General features: G+C 59.0%; 6 protein-coding genes across 6 annotated transcripts; 2 read left to right on the plus strand and 4 right to left on the minus strand.

Moving 5' to 3' along the window:
* Positions 1-1,261: 1,261 nt before the first annotated feature.
* HRG_01837 (Apolipoprotein/apolipophorin) lies at positions 1,262-2,509 on the minus strand (the record flags this gene model as incomplete). The annotated part of the gene is made up of 1 exon (XM_044860308.1): positions 1,262-2,509. One exon carries the CDS (start codon positions 2,507-2,509, stop codon positions 1,262-1,264), a length of 1,248 nt encoding a protein of 415 aa, XP_044723941.1.
* A 2,202-nt stretch (positions 2,510-4,711) lies between these two features.
* HRG_01838 (plasma-membrane choline transporter domain-containing protein) lies at positions 4,712-7,053 on the plus strand (the record flags this gene model as incomplete). Its single annotated transcript, XM_044860309.1, has 2 exons — positions 4,712-4,724; positions 4,775-7,053. 2 exons carry the CDS (start codon positions 4,712-4,714, stop codon positions 7,051-7,053), a joined length of 2,292 nt encoding a protein of 763 aa, XP_044723942.1.
* Positions 7,054-7,893: 840 nt separating this feature from the next.
* On the plus strand, positions 7,894-8,950 carry HRG_01839 (WW domain-containing protein; the record flags this gene model as incomplete). Its single annotated transcript, XM_044860310.1, has 4 exons — positions 7,894-7,991; positions 8,056-8,338; positions 8,396-8,819; positions 8,880-8,950. The coding sequence occupies 4 exons, from the start codon at positions 7,894-7,896 to the stop codon at positions 8,948-8,950; spliced, it is 876 nt and encodes a 291-aa protein (XP_044723943.1).
* A 394-nt stretch (positions 8,951-9,344) lies between these two features.
* Positions 9,345-10,257, minus strand: HRG_01840 (putative UPF0480 protein; the record flags this gene model as incomplete). The annotated part of the gene is made up of 3 exons (XM_044860311.1): positions 9,345-9,553; positions 9,612-9,704; positions 9,783-10,257. The coding sequence occupies 3 exons, from the start codon at positions 10,255-10,257 to the stop codon at positions 9,345-9,347; spliced, it is 777 nt and encodes a 258-aa protein (XP_044723944.1).
* Positions 10,258-10,599: 342 nt separating this feature from the next.
* Positions 10,600-12,276, minus strand: HRG_01841 (cys/Met metabolism PLP-dependent enzyme domain-containing protein; the record flags this gene model as incomplete). The annotated part of the gene is made up of 6 exons (XM_044860312.1): positions 10,600-10,758; positions 10,821-10,884; positions 10,935-11,893; positions 11,949-12,032; positions 12,114-12,168; positions 12,227-12,276. 6 exons carry the CDS (start codon positions 12,274-12,276, stop codon positions 10,600-10,602), a joined length of 1,371 nt encoding a protein of 456 aa, XP_044723945.1.
* Positions 12,277-13,683: 1,407 nt separating this feature from the next.
* HRG_01842 (membrane-associating domain-containing protein) lies at positions 13,684-14,270 on the minus strand (the record flags this gene model as incomplete). The annotated part of the gene is made up of 2 exons (XM_044860313.1): positions 13,684-14,090; positions 14,192-14,270. 2 exons carry the CDS (start codon positions 14,268-14,270, stop codon positions 13,684-13,686), a joined length of 486 nt encoding a protein of 161 aa, XP_044723946.1.
* Between the last annotated feature and the right edge of the window lie 1,617 nt (positions 14,271-15,887).

The following is a 15,887-nucleotide window of genomic DNA, read 5'->3' on the forward strand; positions in this document are numbered from 1 at the left end:
AAGAAAGAGCTGCAGCCTGTTTAATAGCGTCTTTATAGGGCGTTTACTTAATACTCCCTTTAATTAAGGGTTGCTCGGAACGGATGACATACAGTTTGCGCAACCCCGCAAGGACAAGCGACATTAGAAGTGGATTTTCCTCTACTAGAGTTTGCAGGAAGACAATATAGCGATCACGCGAGGAAAGGCAAGGCCCGTCAACAGGTGCCAAGGCGAGGTGAAGCAAATGGTGACGCGAGCGAATCGGACACGCAAAGCACCTTGGCATACTCAAGGTCCGGATCAAGTCGCAACGGGCGATGACACCCAACGTGATGTCCAAAGACGCGGATGCCAAATCCCGCTCGGTAGATGATGAATACGAAAAGGCAAACGCGAGATAGGATGGTTGTTTGCTTTATCGACGTCCCATCGGATGCCAACGTCAAGTCACTGGTCAGTTACGAATTGCGCCGGCTCAGGAGAGTGCGGGAACATCGACTGAAGCAACGTTGAAAACTTAACGACGCCATCGTCAGCGAATATGCCAAGTATAAGAAGCTGCTTATAAGAAGCTGCTTGGTGGCTTCTGGTTCCTGCCTGGGCTGCTTCAATATTCCAGAAAACTATCGTCTCTTACATTGTACTTGCTTCTTCGACAAACGCCGACTACATCATGGCCAAGCGAACGACTCTCTTCTTGATAGCCGCCATTACCGCGCCCCAAGTCGCGTCGAGGGCGTGCACACATGGCCATCGATACTGTGTAATGAACCTCTTAAAAATAGGTAAAAGACTCCGCTCGGCAGTCCTTCTTCAACTTGACCATCAATTAAATGTGCAACTAGGCGACTACCAAGCAGCAATAGACGCAGAGCTGAAAACGTGGTCGCCATGCACAGAATCAACGGACAACTATATATACTACTGTGACTGGGGCGAGATACACCTCATGGGCAATTGCGAGGCGGGCTGTGAAATCACCGGCATGGGGGCAGATGATTTCTGCCGCCCTAACTTCAGGCAAGCTGTGGAATGCAACCTTTGGTACGGTAGAGTCGCGAAGGAGTCGAGGTAGAAAGGATTACGCGGCTCTTAGACGTCTACGCAAGGCATCGAAACCCAAGTAGCCCCTCACGCCTGTATTACACTGCCTGTCTACACGTATCAGATCGACATGAATGTGACAACTGAAGCACCGAGGCGATGAAGATAGAGACGGTGACCGACCGCCGCTTCCGATCTTGATGTACAATGGAGGCTGATCAGCCAGGGCCAACGTCTAATCCGACTCCTTCTTGGCCTGGTCGACAATCTCCTGCGCTTTTTGCGACTTCTTGTCCAGAACTTGCTTCAGCTCCTCAATCGTCTCCTTGAGCAGCTTTTCTCCCTCTTGCTTGTGCTTTTCCGCAATCTGGCCAATCTGCTGCAGCTTGGGCATGATTTCGCCATCCTGCGTAATCATTTTGAGATATTTGTCGAGTCCAAAGCCGCTCGCCATGTCCGAGCCCTTGGATTTGGCCTTATCCACCGCACTGTCGACGTACTTGCTCAAGCTACCCAGATCGCCCGAGTCAACTGCAGAGCGGACCTTGTCGAAGAGTTCTTTCATGTTGCCCTGCTTCAGGGCGTCCGCATTTTTCTCGATGAGCTCCTTGGCCTTGGGGTTCTTGTCAAGAAACGGCTTTGCCTGCTCAAGACCCTTGTTCCACGCGTCGTCGCCAAGCTTCTTGACTTGCTGCAGCTTGTCCTCGGCGAGCTTGCGGGCCTTGTCAACGTTAGAGGCGGTGAACCCCCCCGCAAAGATGTCCTTGATCTGGCTCCATGTCTCGTCAACTTGCTTCTTGGCCTCGGGGCCGTAATTGCGGCCCATATCTTGGAGCTTCTCGATGCTCCCGCCAAATTGTTTCTTGACCTGAGGGTGGTTGTCAAGGATGTCGGAGATGGCGTCGGCAGAAAGGTCGGCAATCTGTTTGAACATGTCGAGCAGGGACTCGTAGGCCTTGGAGGCCGTCTCCAGGTTCAGGCCGGCTTTCGAGAGGTCCTGCAGTTTCTTGTATGCATCATTGACAATCTTGTCGGCCTCTTCTTTGTGGTTCTCACGGACGGTCTCCCAGTCCTTGAAGGCGGCATCGAGGTAGGCTCGGCCGCCAGGGATCCACGCAACGTACGAGTAGGCGAAGTGTTTGACGGCATCAACGGCTTGGTCGGCGCTGGGCGTGTTCTGCTGCAGCTTCTCCGCAGCGGCTTCGTACTTCTTGTTGGCTTCGAGAGCGGCTTTGTTGAGCTTGCTCGCCGTCCGCCCGGCGGGTGAGAAGGAGTAGATGCCATAGGCGAGAGCGGCGCCGGCCAAGCCCCCGGCTGCACCGGCTGCAAAATGAGAGTTGCCTCCGCCCGCGGCCGATGATGAGGTCGAGGTTGACTGGAAGCGAGGGAACTGTTGGCGGCGGGGCGAGCTCCATGCGCGAGTCGTGGGGCGCAATGCCGCGCGAGGCACGGCTGACCTTGTCCACTGTCGTGTAGGTATCATACTGGTCAAGGGATAAAAGGGGGCTTTGAGGGTCGAATTGTCTGTCGAGAAAGGTGAAAGAGGCCAATTGAGAGGAATGAGGAGTTGAGTTGACGTGTTTACGCGCGATGGTGGGAGTAGTTACTTGGCTACCACGGATACCTACGGGATGACGGCATCAAGAGCACAGTACAGTAACTGAGGCGGACATGACGCTCCGGGAAATGACGTCAGGACTCGAAGGCGCCTATTGATGGCAGTTGAGACTGTCATTTCTATTGCGCACTTGATCTTGCCTATTAGTGGCAAACTTGATGTTCATCATCAACAGAAGCCCAGATTTACGATTTAGTTATTTACCTAGCCGTCGTTCCAAGGCAGAGAGACGGTCAGTTGAGCACCCGTGAATTAGTGCTGGGACGTCAGATGACTAAGCACGGACATTGCGTTTGATGGAGCCGTCACAGAGGCAGGTGACCGGCCAACGATGCAGTACAACGGCGGCCAAGAGCCGTGTAGCGGTGAAGACCGAAGCTGCGGCGGTTGGCATTGTGGAGATTGTGCACTCGCATTTGGATAGGGTCACAGTTTGGGGAGTCTTGCAATGAAGTCCTCGTTGAATCATCTGGCTATCAGGCCATTTATTCCCCGCGCACGGCAGCCATATTTTCTTGTACGGTACGGTACAATGTGCCGTGATTGTCCCGTTTCCGCTCGGTGAAGGCGGCGGTGTTGGACTTGAGGTTGCGGAGGAGTTCCGCTTCGTTCCCGTACAACTGTATGGCTCGACGAAAACCCTCGAGGCTAAGGCGCGGCGGTCTGCGGCAGATCTGATCGGAGAATTGTTGGCGAAATGCCAGGTCTTTGCTGCGGTATTTATGGCCCTGGATCGCGGGAACTTCAAATGTGGGCATAGAAAAAGGCGCGGTCCTGCCTGGTGAAAAGAGCGTATAAGGTAGGGGAAATTAGGTTCCTAAAGAGAATAAACGCGGGTATAGAAATATATAACCGGGTTAAGGCGCGCTGCGGGAGGCCCGTCAACACTTATTGGCTGGTCAACCCATACCCAGACTTCCGGGGGAGCGCGCGGTGATAGCGCGTGCGGCGGCTCGTGCTATCGCACGGCGTTTGCGCGGAGTCACCGGGTGCGGGTGATACGACCTTGCAGTGCCTCTCGCTGGGAGTTGAATTCCTCACCAGCTCTTCGGCCACGATATCCTTGTCGGCCACCCACGAATTGTGGCTGCTTGGCCAGCCTTTTCAACTGACGAGGTATTCCGTGCGCGCGGCCCCCCGGCCGTATTTACGAGTCCTTGAGTCGAGGATCCTTTCGACCTCCCAGTGATCGGTGTCAGGTTCTGGGCCTGGTCGAGCGTGGTCGTCACGTGCCTCCATTTCGGGCTTTGGCAGATGGACAGAGTACGGAGATGCCGTACCTGGGTCGTCACGGGCAAGACATGGCCCCGATGATGGGCAAACCGGGCACTCAGCTGATGGCTTGTACTGTAGTGGGCTCGAGGCTGAACCGAGTCTGTTCATCATGTGTCGACGGGAGTTTTCGGACCTTGGATAGGCGGCTCATGGCAATTTTTAGAACAACAAGAGTGACAAATACTGGCGTCTTCGGGTCTGCGATTTGAGAGATACCGACAGTAGGATGCCGGGGACCCGCACCCCTAACTGTAGGTAGTAGTAGCCCCTTGTCTTGACTCTAGGATCACACTGTCCCTGTACACTGTACGAGTGTCTTACGTAAGGTCGGCTGCCCTGGGCGTTCGACAAGCGTTCTGTTCGTAGCGCCGCCCCAGGCGCTGACGGGCCTGAGACCCCAAGCGCTGTGGCCCCGGCACTGTGCACCTGCCTGACGATGGGTCATGGCTCCTCTGCGGTGAGCTTGCGCGCCTCAGTCCCCCCATGACCTCCCGACCCGCGAAGCCTCACTCCTCACTCCCGCTCCCTGCTCCGTCGTCCTCCGCCTGCGCAACTCCATCCTTTTCGCATCTCCTAGTCCGGCGCGTTCGTGACTACTATCCTCTTGTTCGCACAAGGCGACTCGCGACGGTCCGTTTGCGGACGTTGCTCTGATCCATCAGTCGGTGGCTGGGTGCCAACACTCGGCTCACCATCGACAAGCCTGCATCCACTCGACATCAGCCAGCACCCATCGATCCGAACCACAACCACCACAAGAGACGCGAGGCGGCGGTTGGCCAAGGCGTCAACATGTTCTCCGAGTGTGCGTCCGGCTCGTCGCATCGCCCAATGTCCGCTGACGCCATCGTCTAGATGCTTCACGCTTCCTAGCACAGTCCCAGTCCCGGCTCTCCAACTTTGGCCAGCCCGACCCAGACCACTCGCAACGTCAAAACGACTGGGCCTCGTCGCGCCCGGGCCGATCCCAACGAGATGCAGGCCGGGGGCCCGTTCCCGCCAGGTCGTTCCTCGCCCGGGGCTACGGCGGGAACCCGTATCAACAGAATGGCGCTGGCTCGCGCTTCGGCCCTCTGGGCTTTGCATCTCGCATATCCGCCGCACAGGACGCCCCACTCTTCTACAGCACACTCGACGAGTTCCGTGACGAAGACGACGAGGAAGAGCGGGAGAGAGAGGCGGCCGATCTGTACGCGCTGCAACGGTCGAGGCGCGTAGCCGCCGCCAGCAAGCTTGCAGAGAGCGCCGAGTCCGCCAACAGCCACGCATCAGTCGATGAGAGCGCCGACCAAACCCAAAGTCCATACCGCAGTCATGGCCTGGCACGGGGCATCAAGAGCAGCTGGAACGCCACGAGGAGCACACACCAGCCACACGTGGTGCACGACGCATTACTAGAGGAAGCGGAAGAGGTGGCACAACCCCGAGGAGACCACGCCGATCACGATACCAAGGGCAAAATGGTTGATATTGGTCTGGAATCGCAGGAGGACGGCGACGAAGAGCCGCCTGAATCGCTGCTGGGCGGAGAGGCGCCGGCCGAGTCAAGCCCTCCCCCCTTTCAGCAGTTCAACCCGCATCCAGAACGGGAGCCATTTATGCTCAAGAGGTCTGCCACCGATGACACAGAGCCGAGTAGCATACGCAGGCAGGACCCGGCAGAGTTTGAGCCCGCCGCCCAGCAAGGAAACCTCGTGGTCGAGGGCGAGCTCTTCAAACACGACCCCTTCTTCGCCTGGATCTTCCTCATCAGTCTGGCTGGCATGATGTCGACCTTTGTCCTTGTCTGGCTGCACACCTCGCCTCGGAAGAGCCCCGTTGGCGACACGATATACGCCACGCTCCAGAAATCATTTGACATGCTGGTTGTCGACACCGTCGTGGCCGTCGCTGTATCCTTCTTCTGGCTGGCCGCCCTGCGCTCCTTTGTCAGGCCGGTCGTCAACATCATCCTCGTTGCGGTGCCCGTCATCATGCTGTCCTTTTCTCTCTACACCTTCGTCTCCTCGTTCCAGGGGAGGACCAAGGGGTCCAGCGTCCAAGACAGCGTCATGCGGTGGGCGTCTCTGGTGCCGGCCGCCTCCTGCATCCTGTGGTTGTGGCTCGTCGCCAAGGGGCGGAGGGCGATTCAGCAGGCCATTGAGATGCTGCAGTTCTCGTGCAAGATCCTGGCGCAGAACCCGGCCCTGCTCCTCGTGGGATTTGGCTGCCTCGGCCTGATTGTCTTCTGGACATGGGCCTGGCTGGCCATGTTCACACGCGTCTTCATGGGCGGCTACTTCTCCACGTCTCTGGTCCGCTTCGTGATTCGCCTGTCGAGCTGGTGGCTGGGCGCGGCCTTTATCCTCATGTACCTGTGGACACTGGCTGTCATCAACGCCGTCCACCGCGCAACTACGGCGGCAACCGTTTCGCAGTGGTATTTTCATCGCAACGCGGGCCCGGCGACGCCCTCGAGCGAGATTGTGCTCGCGGCTCTGAGCCATGCCACGACGACCATCTTTGGCAGCATCTGCGAGTCGACGCTCCTGTCGCTGCTGCTGCGCGCGCCACTACTCTTTCTGCCGAGGAGAATAGGGTCCGCCATCACCAACCTGGCAGCATTTTGGATACCGACACCGATGGTGGCACTGACCAACCCGCTGTCGGTTACCTACGCGGCCATCCACTCGCAGAGCCTGGCTACCTCGGCAAGGGGGCTGGACCAGATGGAGGTGGTGTCGCCGGCCATTCCGACGACGACGCTCACTCCACGGGCTCTGCGGCTCCGCGGACAGGCCAACGGACTGCTCCCGTACCGGTTGGCGAAGCTGCTCCTGGTGGCGACACGGTTCATCATGGCGACGGGGCTGGGGTTTGCGGGGTGGGTCATCACGGCCAAGCAGCTACAGATCCAGCTTCCGGACGGCATGGGGATGCGCGGATCGGCATACGCCTACGTCGTGGGCATCATGGCGAGCTTCATCGGCTACTCGGTGATGGGAGCGATGGAGGGCATTTTGAGCGGCATCGTGGACGCGGTACTCATCTGCTACGGAAGCGAGAGGCGCATGGAGAGGGGCCACGGGCGGTTCTGTCTCGAGGCGGCGCATCTGTTTGGCGAGAGGCGGATTGGCGAGGAGGGATATGCGTAAGCCAGCATCGCACGGCGTCGATTGCAAGCACTTTTGAATGGGTTTGCTTCCTTTTTATTGACTTGCTCTTGAAGTCGCTGGAGCCTTTGAGAGTAGACTGCAGCGCGATTGAATTCGAAAGAGGGCGACGGTTTGGATGGGAGGTAGGCACTGGCCTCTGATGGGCCTTTTGCGGGTGGCGAGCGAGGGCTTGACTGTGAGAGTCGCACGACGCAGGAATCCAACACTCCGGTGCTTGTGCTTTGGAAGCTTCTAGCGAGGGGTGGAGGCTGCGGCAGAGACGCGTGCGTGTTGGGCCTGAGTGGTGCTTCTAGAATACCGAGGTCCTGGTACGGATAATCTGTACAGGCATCCAGGGTCTTGTGATGGCGGCTCCAGGCTGAAGCTGCGCTAGCCCGGCCTCCCGGGACTTGATTACCCGGGGCACGAATGGGGCTTGGCCGGGCACGGGAGGCATTGCTCGATTGCCACTGCGGACAGGTACCTCGTCGGACCGGCGGTCCCGCCTTTTTCGCTGCCACATGCTTGTACCAAGCACATACGTAATGGCTGCCATCTCTTTGACCTTGGACGACGCGTCCATTTAACTTTGCCACTTCACCTCTTTTCCCACTTCATCCTTAAGTTCTATTCTGCCTCTCTCCCCTCGTCCCCAGTCTCTGCTCCGTCTTTTATCCTCGCTGTCCAGCTCGATCAATCTACACCTCCTTGAAACCTGCCTGTCTCCGAGACGTCATCACAACCCCACACTTCGTCTCGGACCCGCGACGTCATCCATCAGCAACCCAATCTCTCGTCGCTTCTCGCTTTGAAATCACCACATCGCGCACCTACTGCCACATGGACGATTACGCTCCGCCATCTGGCCCTCCGCCGCCAAAGTCCCCCGAAGTGCCGGCGGGCTGGGCCGCTCGCTGGAACGAGCAGTACAAAGAATGGTAAGGCGCCTTCGCTTTCGACGTGTTGCGCGCAATCCGCCCCCGATCTGACCCGCCATCCTAGGTTCTACGTCAATCTGTACACGAAACAGTCGCAATGGGAGAAGCCCACTGTCCCTGCGTTCCCCCCCGCCGACAACAACCACGACGAGCCCCCGCCCGGGTATGAGCCCGCCAGCGGCCCCGCGCCTACTGATACCAAGAAGAACCCGTACCAGGAGGACCGGCCTGCCTCTGCCGCCGTCGGCGGCTCGTCGACCGAGGACGAGGACGCCAAGCTAGCTGCCAAGCTGCAGGCCGAGGAGGACGCCAAGGCGCGCGGGAACCCGGGCGGTCCACAGCCTCCTGTCGGGTACGGCGAGGCCCACTCGTATCAACATCAGAGCCACAGCCCTTATCCCCAGGAGCAATATCCGCACGACCTGCCGGCGCGGGACCGTGAGAAAGCAAAGGCTGGCGGCTTTCTGGGCAAGCTCTTCGGCAAGGGCAAGGCGCCGATGGGGGGCTCACAAGGCGGCTACGGAGGATATTCGCCACAGCCGCAGCAGGGCTACTACCAGTCGCAGCCGCAATACGCCGGGTATCCGCAGCACGGTGGCTACGGTGGAGGCTACGGGGCCCCGGGAGGCTACGGCGGCGGGTATGGCGGGGGATACGGCGCGCAGCCCGGGTTCGCGCAACAGCAGCCGGGTAAGAAACCGGGCATGAGCGGCATGGGCATGGGACTTGCCGGTGGCGCTCTGGGCTTGGGCGCGGGCGTGCTCGGTGGTGCGCTCGTGGCGGATGCAATTCACGACCACGACCAGGAGTCGTACATGGACGGATACGGTAAGCGCATTTTCCCAGTGCCCACGAAGATGCGTCATCTTTGCTGACATGGTACTACAGCGGACGGCCAGGACAATGATTTCGGCGGCGGTGATTTCGATGGCGGTGATTTCGGCGGCGGCGACTTTTAAGCTACCCAGTTGGGTCCGGGACACAGTATTCTGTTTGATTGGAATAGCTCTTTTTTTTTGGTTTTTTGGCAAGACTGGTGGTGGCGCATCGACATGATCGCCGCGCTGGGAAGATTGTAGGCGCACAAGGAAACTCTCACGAGAACTGAACGGCTGGACAGGCACTTGTGCACCTACTCTTTGCGACACAGCGTCTGTTTTTAATACATTTTACCAAGAGGCTCGTGGACCATCAATCGCGTGGTTGCTCTTGCGGTTTTGAGGAAGCGGTAGAGCTATCAAGGCGCGTCTGTATTTGTTCCCGTGCCATGATCATGCCGTGATGTAACCATCATCGTGAACCGCCGTATCGGCGCGCCCGTGGCTGAATTCAATTCGTCATCGGCGGTGTCCGTCATCTCCTCACGCCCTGCTGCTTGGCCGGCCCCTCACCGCCAGCATCGCCGGCTGAGCTGCCGTCCTTCTTCTTGGAACCGGCCAGGAAGGCGGCCATGTCGAATTCCCCGAGGGGATTGCCAGCCGCCTGGCCGCCGCCCATCATGGCAGCCACAGGACCGCCCTTGCGTTGCTGCTCCTCGAACTCGGCCTTCATATCGGGGTCCACTGCAAGCGGTTACTGTGAGTCGAGGTACAGAGTGGAAAGAGGGAGGTCAGGGCTCACTGTTCTCCATGAGGTAGGGCATGCCGATGAAGATGATCATGCTGACAGCGCCCATGAGGATCATGGGGTTCTTGAGAATAGTGAGGACAGAGACTGCATTGGTAGAGAGATGCGTTAGTAGAGCACAAGGTCGAAGTGGGTGGTGAACATGGCGACAGCCGAGCGACGTACATCCAGGCCTCTCGAGGAAGTAATTCTTGCCGCCGAGGTGCCGCAGCTCAAAGCCGGCGCCGACGCTGCCATCCCTGACAGGCAACGCCTCGCCCTTGTTCGCCCAGTCGTTGCCGCGAAACGTCTCCCAGGCAGCGACGGTGCCTCCCGGGGCGTCGGGGCCGCCGCCGACATCGATACGGAGGGGGCGAAAGGCCTCGGAGGGGCAGTGGACGTCGGCAAGATAGGAGCCGGGGGTGACGTTATGGAAGACAAAGGTGTTGACGGCCGAGAGGGGCGCCGTGTAGTGGGCGCCGAGCGAGGCGAGCGTTGCGTGGGTGCGGGCGGCGAGGGCGAAAGGGTTGGGCGACGCGGGAAGGTAGAGCGTCACGGAGTGGGACGAGGGCGAGGGCGAGGGAGAGGGCGAGGGCGAGGAGGCGGAGGCGGAGACGCACAGCGCGAAGCTGGCGAGGAGGGCACTGCTGTCGAGGCGCATGGTTGCCGTTTGGCGACACGCAGCTGGCGGTGGATGTGGTGGTGGTGGAGGGACGGGACGGTTGGTTAGAAGAGGAATAAGCTACAAAGTTGGAGTGGGCGGACGAGGCCTGGGAGAGGTTTGGGGCTAGAGTGGAGCGGGCCAATCAGAGGCCACATAAGCTTCGGTACCTTGAAGCTTTCATTTGCTGCCCGTCCTCATTATTCAACAACAGCTCTCATCATCAGTTAAATCTACCAATGACTCCAACTCTACAAGCTGCAGTACCTCCTCTTGGGTATCCCAGCCCTCGGTGGCCTGCACGCACCCGTCATTCGCCGTCCCTCGCCGGCCTCACCTCGTCTAGGGCGCAACTGGCGCCTCGACCTTCTTGTCCCCCTTGTCGACCGAATCGGAGCCCGCGTCTGAGGCCTTGGTCGCTGAGGCAGCCTTGAACGACTGTTCAAAGTCGGCAATGATGTCGTCAATGTGCTCGATGCCCACCGAGATGCGGATCAGGTCCTGCGAAAGCATAAGTCATTGCCCTTGGTACCAGATCCATCTCCCGGCTAAGGAGAACGCACCTCTGTGACGCCCGAGCTGGTCTTTTCCTCGTCGGAAAGCTGCTCGTGGGTCGTTGTCCAGGGGCTACGGCACGTCAGCACGCAAAACTCGCTCGCGACGGCGGCGTAACTCACTGGATGGCGAGCGTCTTGGCATCGCCGACATTGGCCAGGTTGGAGATGAGCTTGAACCCGTCGACGACCTGGCTGCCGGCCGCGCCACCGCCCTTGACGCCGAAGCTCAGCACGCCACCGGATCCCTTCTTGAGATACTTGTTGGCAACCTCGTGGTACGGGTGGCTCTCCAGGCCTGGGTACGAGACCCAGCTCACGTACGGGTTCTTCTCGAGGTACCTCGCCAAGGCCAGCGCGTTTTGGGCGTGGCGCTCGGCGCGCAGGCTGAGCGTCTCGATGCCGAGCAGCAGCTGCTGGGCGGCAAAGGGGTTGAGCGTGGCGCCGAGGTCGCGCAGGGTCTCGACGCGTGCGCGGATGATGAAGGAGATGGCGCCAAACGTGTCCCAGAACTTGAGGCCGTGGTAGCCCTCGGACGGCTCGACGAACTGGGGGAAGCGCTTGCCGTGCTTGCCCCAGTCAAACTTGCCCGAGTCGATGATGACGCCGCCAATGGTGGTGCCGTGGCCGCCGATCCACTTGGTGGCCGAGTGGACGACGATGTCGGCGCCGTGGTCGATGGGGCGAATAAAGTAGCCGCCGGCGCCAAACGTGTTGTCCACGACCAGGGGCACGCCCCGCTCGTGCGCGGCCTTGGCAATGGCCTCGAGGTCGGGCACGTTGTAGCGCGGGTTGCCGATGCTCTCGACATAGACGGCCTTTGTCTTGTCGTCGATGGCGGCGGCAATGTCCTCGGGCTTGTCGCCGTCGACAAACTTTGTGCGGATGCCGAGCCGCGGCAGAAAGACCTTGAACTGGTTGTAGGTGCCGCCGTACAGGTTCGAGGTGGACACGATGTTGTCGCCGGCGTGGGCCAGGGTGGCAATGGCAATGAACTGGGCGCCCTGGCCCGACGAGGCAGCGAGGGCTGCGGCGCCGCCCTCGAGAGCGGCCATGCGCTTCTCGAAGACGTCGACTGTGGGCTGTTTGATGTCAGCGCGAGTCGCCGGGGGGCGGCGCAGAGGCGAGCTCCCTTACGTTCATGATACGGCTGTAGATGTTGCCAAACTCCTTGAGGCCGAAGAGCCTCGCGCCGTGGGCCGAGTCATTGAAGGTGAAGCTCTACGTGAGGGACGTCGGGTCAGCTTCATTGGACTTGTCCCGCTTGTTTCTCGACGCAGGCAAGGGCGCCAGGAGTCATACCGTGGTTGCGTAGATGGGCACCGCTCGTGCCTTTGTTGTAGGGTCGGGTTCGGCGCTGGGGCACCATGGTCAGCTTGGAATGTCTCTTGTCGTGATGCCCAACGCCGACTTACCCCGCGTGGAGCTGAAGCGTCTCAAAGTTGGTGCCGAGATCGGGCGACATGCTGGGCGGTTGAGCACTTGGTGGATTGATCAAAGAGGGCAAGTGAGGGCAATGATGAGGTCGGAGTCAATGGCAGCAAGCTGTCAATTGGAGGGGAAGAAGAGCTGAAGGATGGCGAGAAGGACGTTGCTATGTAACTCGCCCCCCAACGCAGTCTCTACATGCAATGACACTCTGCGACGCAGAGCTTGATGCCCATCATGTGGGGGGAGGGGGTAGAAAAGGGCCCTGCTTTTCGATCACGCCATCGAGCTGGGCCCAGCCCGCGCTCGTGTCATCGCCGGCTCGTCTTGCCTGTGGACAGCGTGGGCAGCCACTGTCCCCGTGGGCTGGAATATGAGGGCAGCTCGCCTGGAAGAGTGGAGGAGGGATGGGGGATTTTAGCCGGGCGCTGTCGGTTGGGCTGCTGTTGCTTTTGGGGTTGCACCAGGAACGGCGTCGGGTATGCATGCGTTTTATGTTACATGGCGGTGCTGTATGGTTACCCCGGGCATGCTGGGATGATGAAAGATGAAGACCGGAGGGAAAAGACGACATGGCATGCCTTGGTGGAGGGAGAAGGCAAGTCTTTGCCCGCATCCTCTTGGCAAGCGCCGGTTATAAACCTCATAGCGGCGGTATGAAAAGTCGACATGCCCAGCCCCCGATTTGTAGGGACGACGTTGAGAAATAGAAACGGAAGCATGTCCGGAGTTCGGGCGATGGAGATGCCCGAGGGCCCGCGCGATAGCCCGACCCAGCCGGGGGTTCGGTCCGGGCCGGGGCTCGGATCCGGCCCGGCATGGCCCCGTCCCCCCCGGCACACATCTACTCAAGCGACCGGCCCCTCTCGCGATGGTGACACCAATCAAGGTCCGGTCTGGTCGCCCGCTCGGCGCGGCAGGATGCACGAGCTGGCCCATAGGTGTGAGAGCAAGGCGTTTCGGATCTCAGACACCTGACGTCAACAACGTACCAGTCAAATTTACCAATTTTTCCTCACGTCTTTTCTTTCAGTTACTTACAAACTTGGTCGGCAGGAATCAAAAGACCGTGCAGTGGTAATTACTGTACGCGACGAAAAGGGGAACCCAAACATCTAAAATTAGGGGTGGGTGTTTTCTCTCTAGCTGAGCATGCTTCCCGTTTCACCCCCTGGACCCCTTTGTCGTGCGCCTCTCTATTCCCGCCATGTCCCGCCATGTCGCCGCATGGAGCTGCCCGCCTGTCCAAGTCGCTGTTGTGGCCGTCAACAACCCGCGCCCATGTCACCCAAGAAATGCTGCTGGTCGAATATACCTCGTGCAAGTAAGTACACGAGAGGTTGGGAGTGCGTCGCGTCCTTCTCCCTTTGCCAACCTCTCTCTCTGCCCGTTTCATGCTGCGCCTCGGCCTCTTCTGCTGCCTCGCCGACGCCCGTCTCCCAGTTCAAGCATCCTGCATCTGCATCGCCTTGGTGTTGTTGGCATGGTCGGCGCCCGACTTGCGCACGCCCGTCATGAACATTTGCTTGGCGGTGAGGATGGTCGAGGCACTCCAGGCGCAAAAGGCGGCGGCAGCAATGATGGAGTCGACGCGACCGACGGTGCAGACGGTGCCGCGGCACATGGCGAGCCCGCCGAGGAAGACGGCGTGGGCGATGAAGGCGGCAAAGTAGAAGAGGGCGTTGCAGGCCTCGACGCTCATGCAGCCGTAGGGGTGGGCGGCGCGCGGGCACAGGCGCGGCGCGAGCTCGAGGTAGAGGAGCGAGAGGACGGAAAAGGACGAGGCGAAGACGAGGAAGTTGAGCGAGGCGGGTGAGCCGCGGCGGGTGGTGACGAGATACCAGTGGACGACTGGGCGCAGTGTTATTAGACTCGGTTCTTCTCTTGACCCTTTCCTCATTTTGCGACTTGTTCCTTGCAAAGAGAGTAACGAAAGAAAGAGGTAAACGTACCATATGCCGAGAGCCCGAGATTGGCGGCGGCCAGGAGGCCCTGGAAGACGCGAAGAGAGACGATGGACGTTCGACCCATGGCTGCGATTCAACTAAACGAGTGTAGCAAAGGCGAGGAAGCCCGACAATGAGAAAACCCGGGTATCAGATTCAAGCAGGAGGCACGGAAGCGAGCGTAAGAGGAAAGGGAAGCAAAAGTAGACGACAGGTGCACGGGCGAGCGGCGGCCGATAGCTTCTATGTATACTGGGCAAGAAGCAGGCTGGCCGAGGGGGACAAGACTAGCCACGTTTCGAGGGAGGGAGAAATAATACGAGGCGCAAGTCAAAAGAAGAGCGTGTGCGTGAGGAAGAGAAAAGGGAGGCGGCGAGTTGGTTGGGGTCAGGAAGGGAGGGTGGCTAACTAACTAGATGGCGGGAGGGGAGAGTCATGGAGGCGGAATGAAGGGTTATGCCGTCGCGCGCATTTCCCGCTTCTGGCTCTCTCTCTCTCTCTTCCTCTGGCCCCGGACTGAGACGCCCGAGGGATTGCTCTGAAACGGTCGAGCGACCGGGGGGCGGGGGAGGGGGGGCAAAGACGACGGCAGTAAAAGAGTCGAGAATCAAGACAAAAGACAGACACGCGTAAATAAGGAGAAAGAGAATGGCCGCGGCGGAGCCTCATAAAGAAAGTCGTAAAGAGAGAGACGGACGGACGGACCCCTAATGGATCTTTGCCTGTCCATTATCCGTTATGCCTTGACTTATACCGCATGGATGATCGACATTCGATCAATCTTGCCGCGGGCTTTTAAAGGCAGATCCTTGCTCGGACCAAGACCGTCTGTACGGATACAGTAGTCCGGTTTTCTCCCTCTCTACTTTTCTCTTTATTTTTTGACCTCACGAGCACGAGTCTCTGGGCGTGATGGCTTCGTCGGATGGAGAGGGAGAAAGGCGCCATGACGAGAGGCGAAGTGTCAAACGGCGGGGGAGGCAGACGGAGGGAGAGAGATGAACGAATGTCTCTGCTTGCCCTCTTGCAGGACAGCACAGTGCTGTTCAAGTGTTCAAGTGTTCAAGGAAAGGGAGCGGCCCCGCTGTTAGTGCAGCAGCAAGGAGTGATGATGTGCTGCCTGTTGCGGTTGGACTATTACGTTTTTACAGCACAGCGGATAATTACGGGTCTGCTGGCTGAAGCTGCGGGTGCACTCAATCCACAGGTACGAATAAGTTACTCGGAAACAGAGTTCGAGAGCCCACGAGGGAGGGCGCTCTCCGGCCGCGACTTGGCCGCCTCGGCTTGGCATGCGCCCATGCGTGGCTGTCGCGAGAGAAGAAGGGTCGCCCTTGCGGCTGTCTCGGCCGAATTGCAGTTGTGTCGTTGGTGACGACATGTATGTATATACCTTTATGTATGTATATATTGTGTACGTAGTATGCATGTGCCGAGGATGATGCCCCACCCGTCCGGCCGTAGTTATGGTTTGCCAAAAATGATCAGATGGGTGCCAGATAGATAGATAGGTGCAGATACCTACCGGTAGATGGGTGTAGATAGATGGGTGCAGATAGATGGGTGCAGATAGATGGGTGCAGATAGATGGGGTGCTTCCCACAAGATCTAGGTACAACCTACCTAGGTATTAATCTCTCTTGATATGCGTACGTACCTCGTGTAACATTTGCAGGCACGGAGTCGGAGCATTTCCATGCAA

Source organism: Hirsutella rhossiliensis (assembly GCF_020360975.1).
Source record: "Hirsutella rhossiliensis strain HR02 chromosome Unknown scaffold00002, whole genome shotgun sequence".
Lineage (NCBI taxonomy): Eukaryota > Fungi > Ascomycota > Sordariomycetes > Hypocreales > Ophiocordycipitaceae > Hirsutella > Hirsutella rhossiliensis.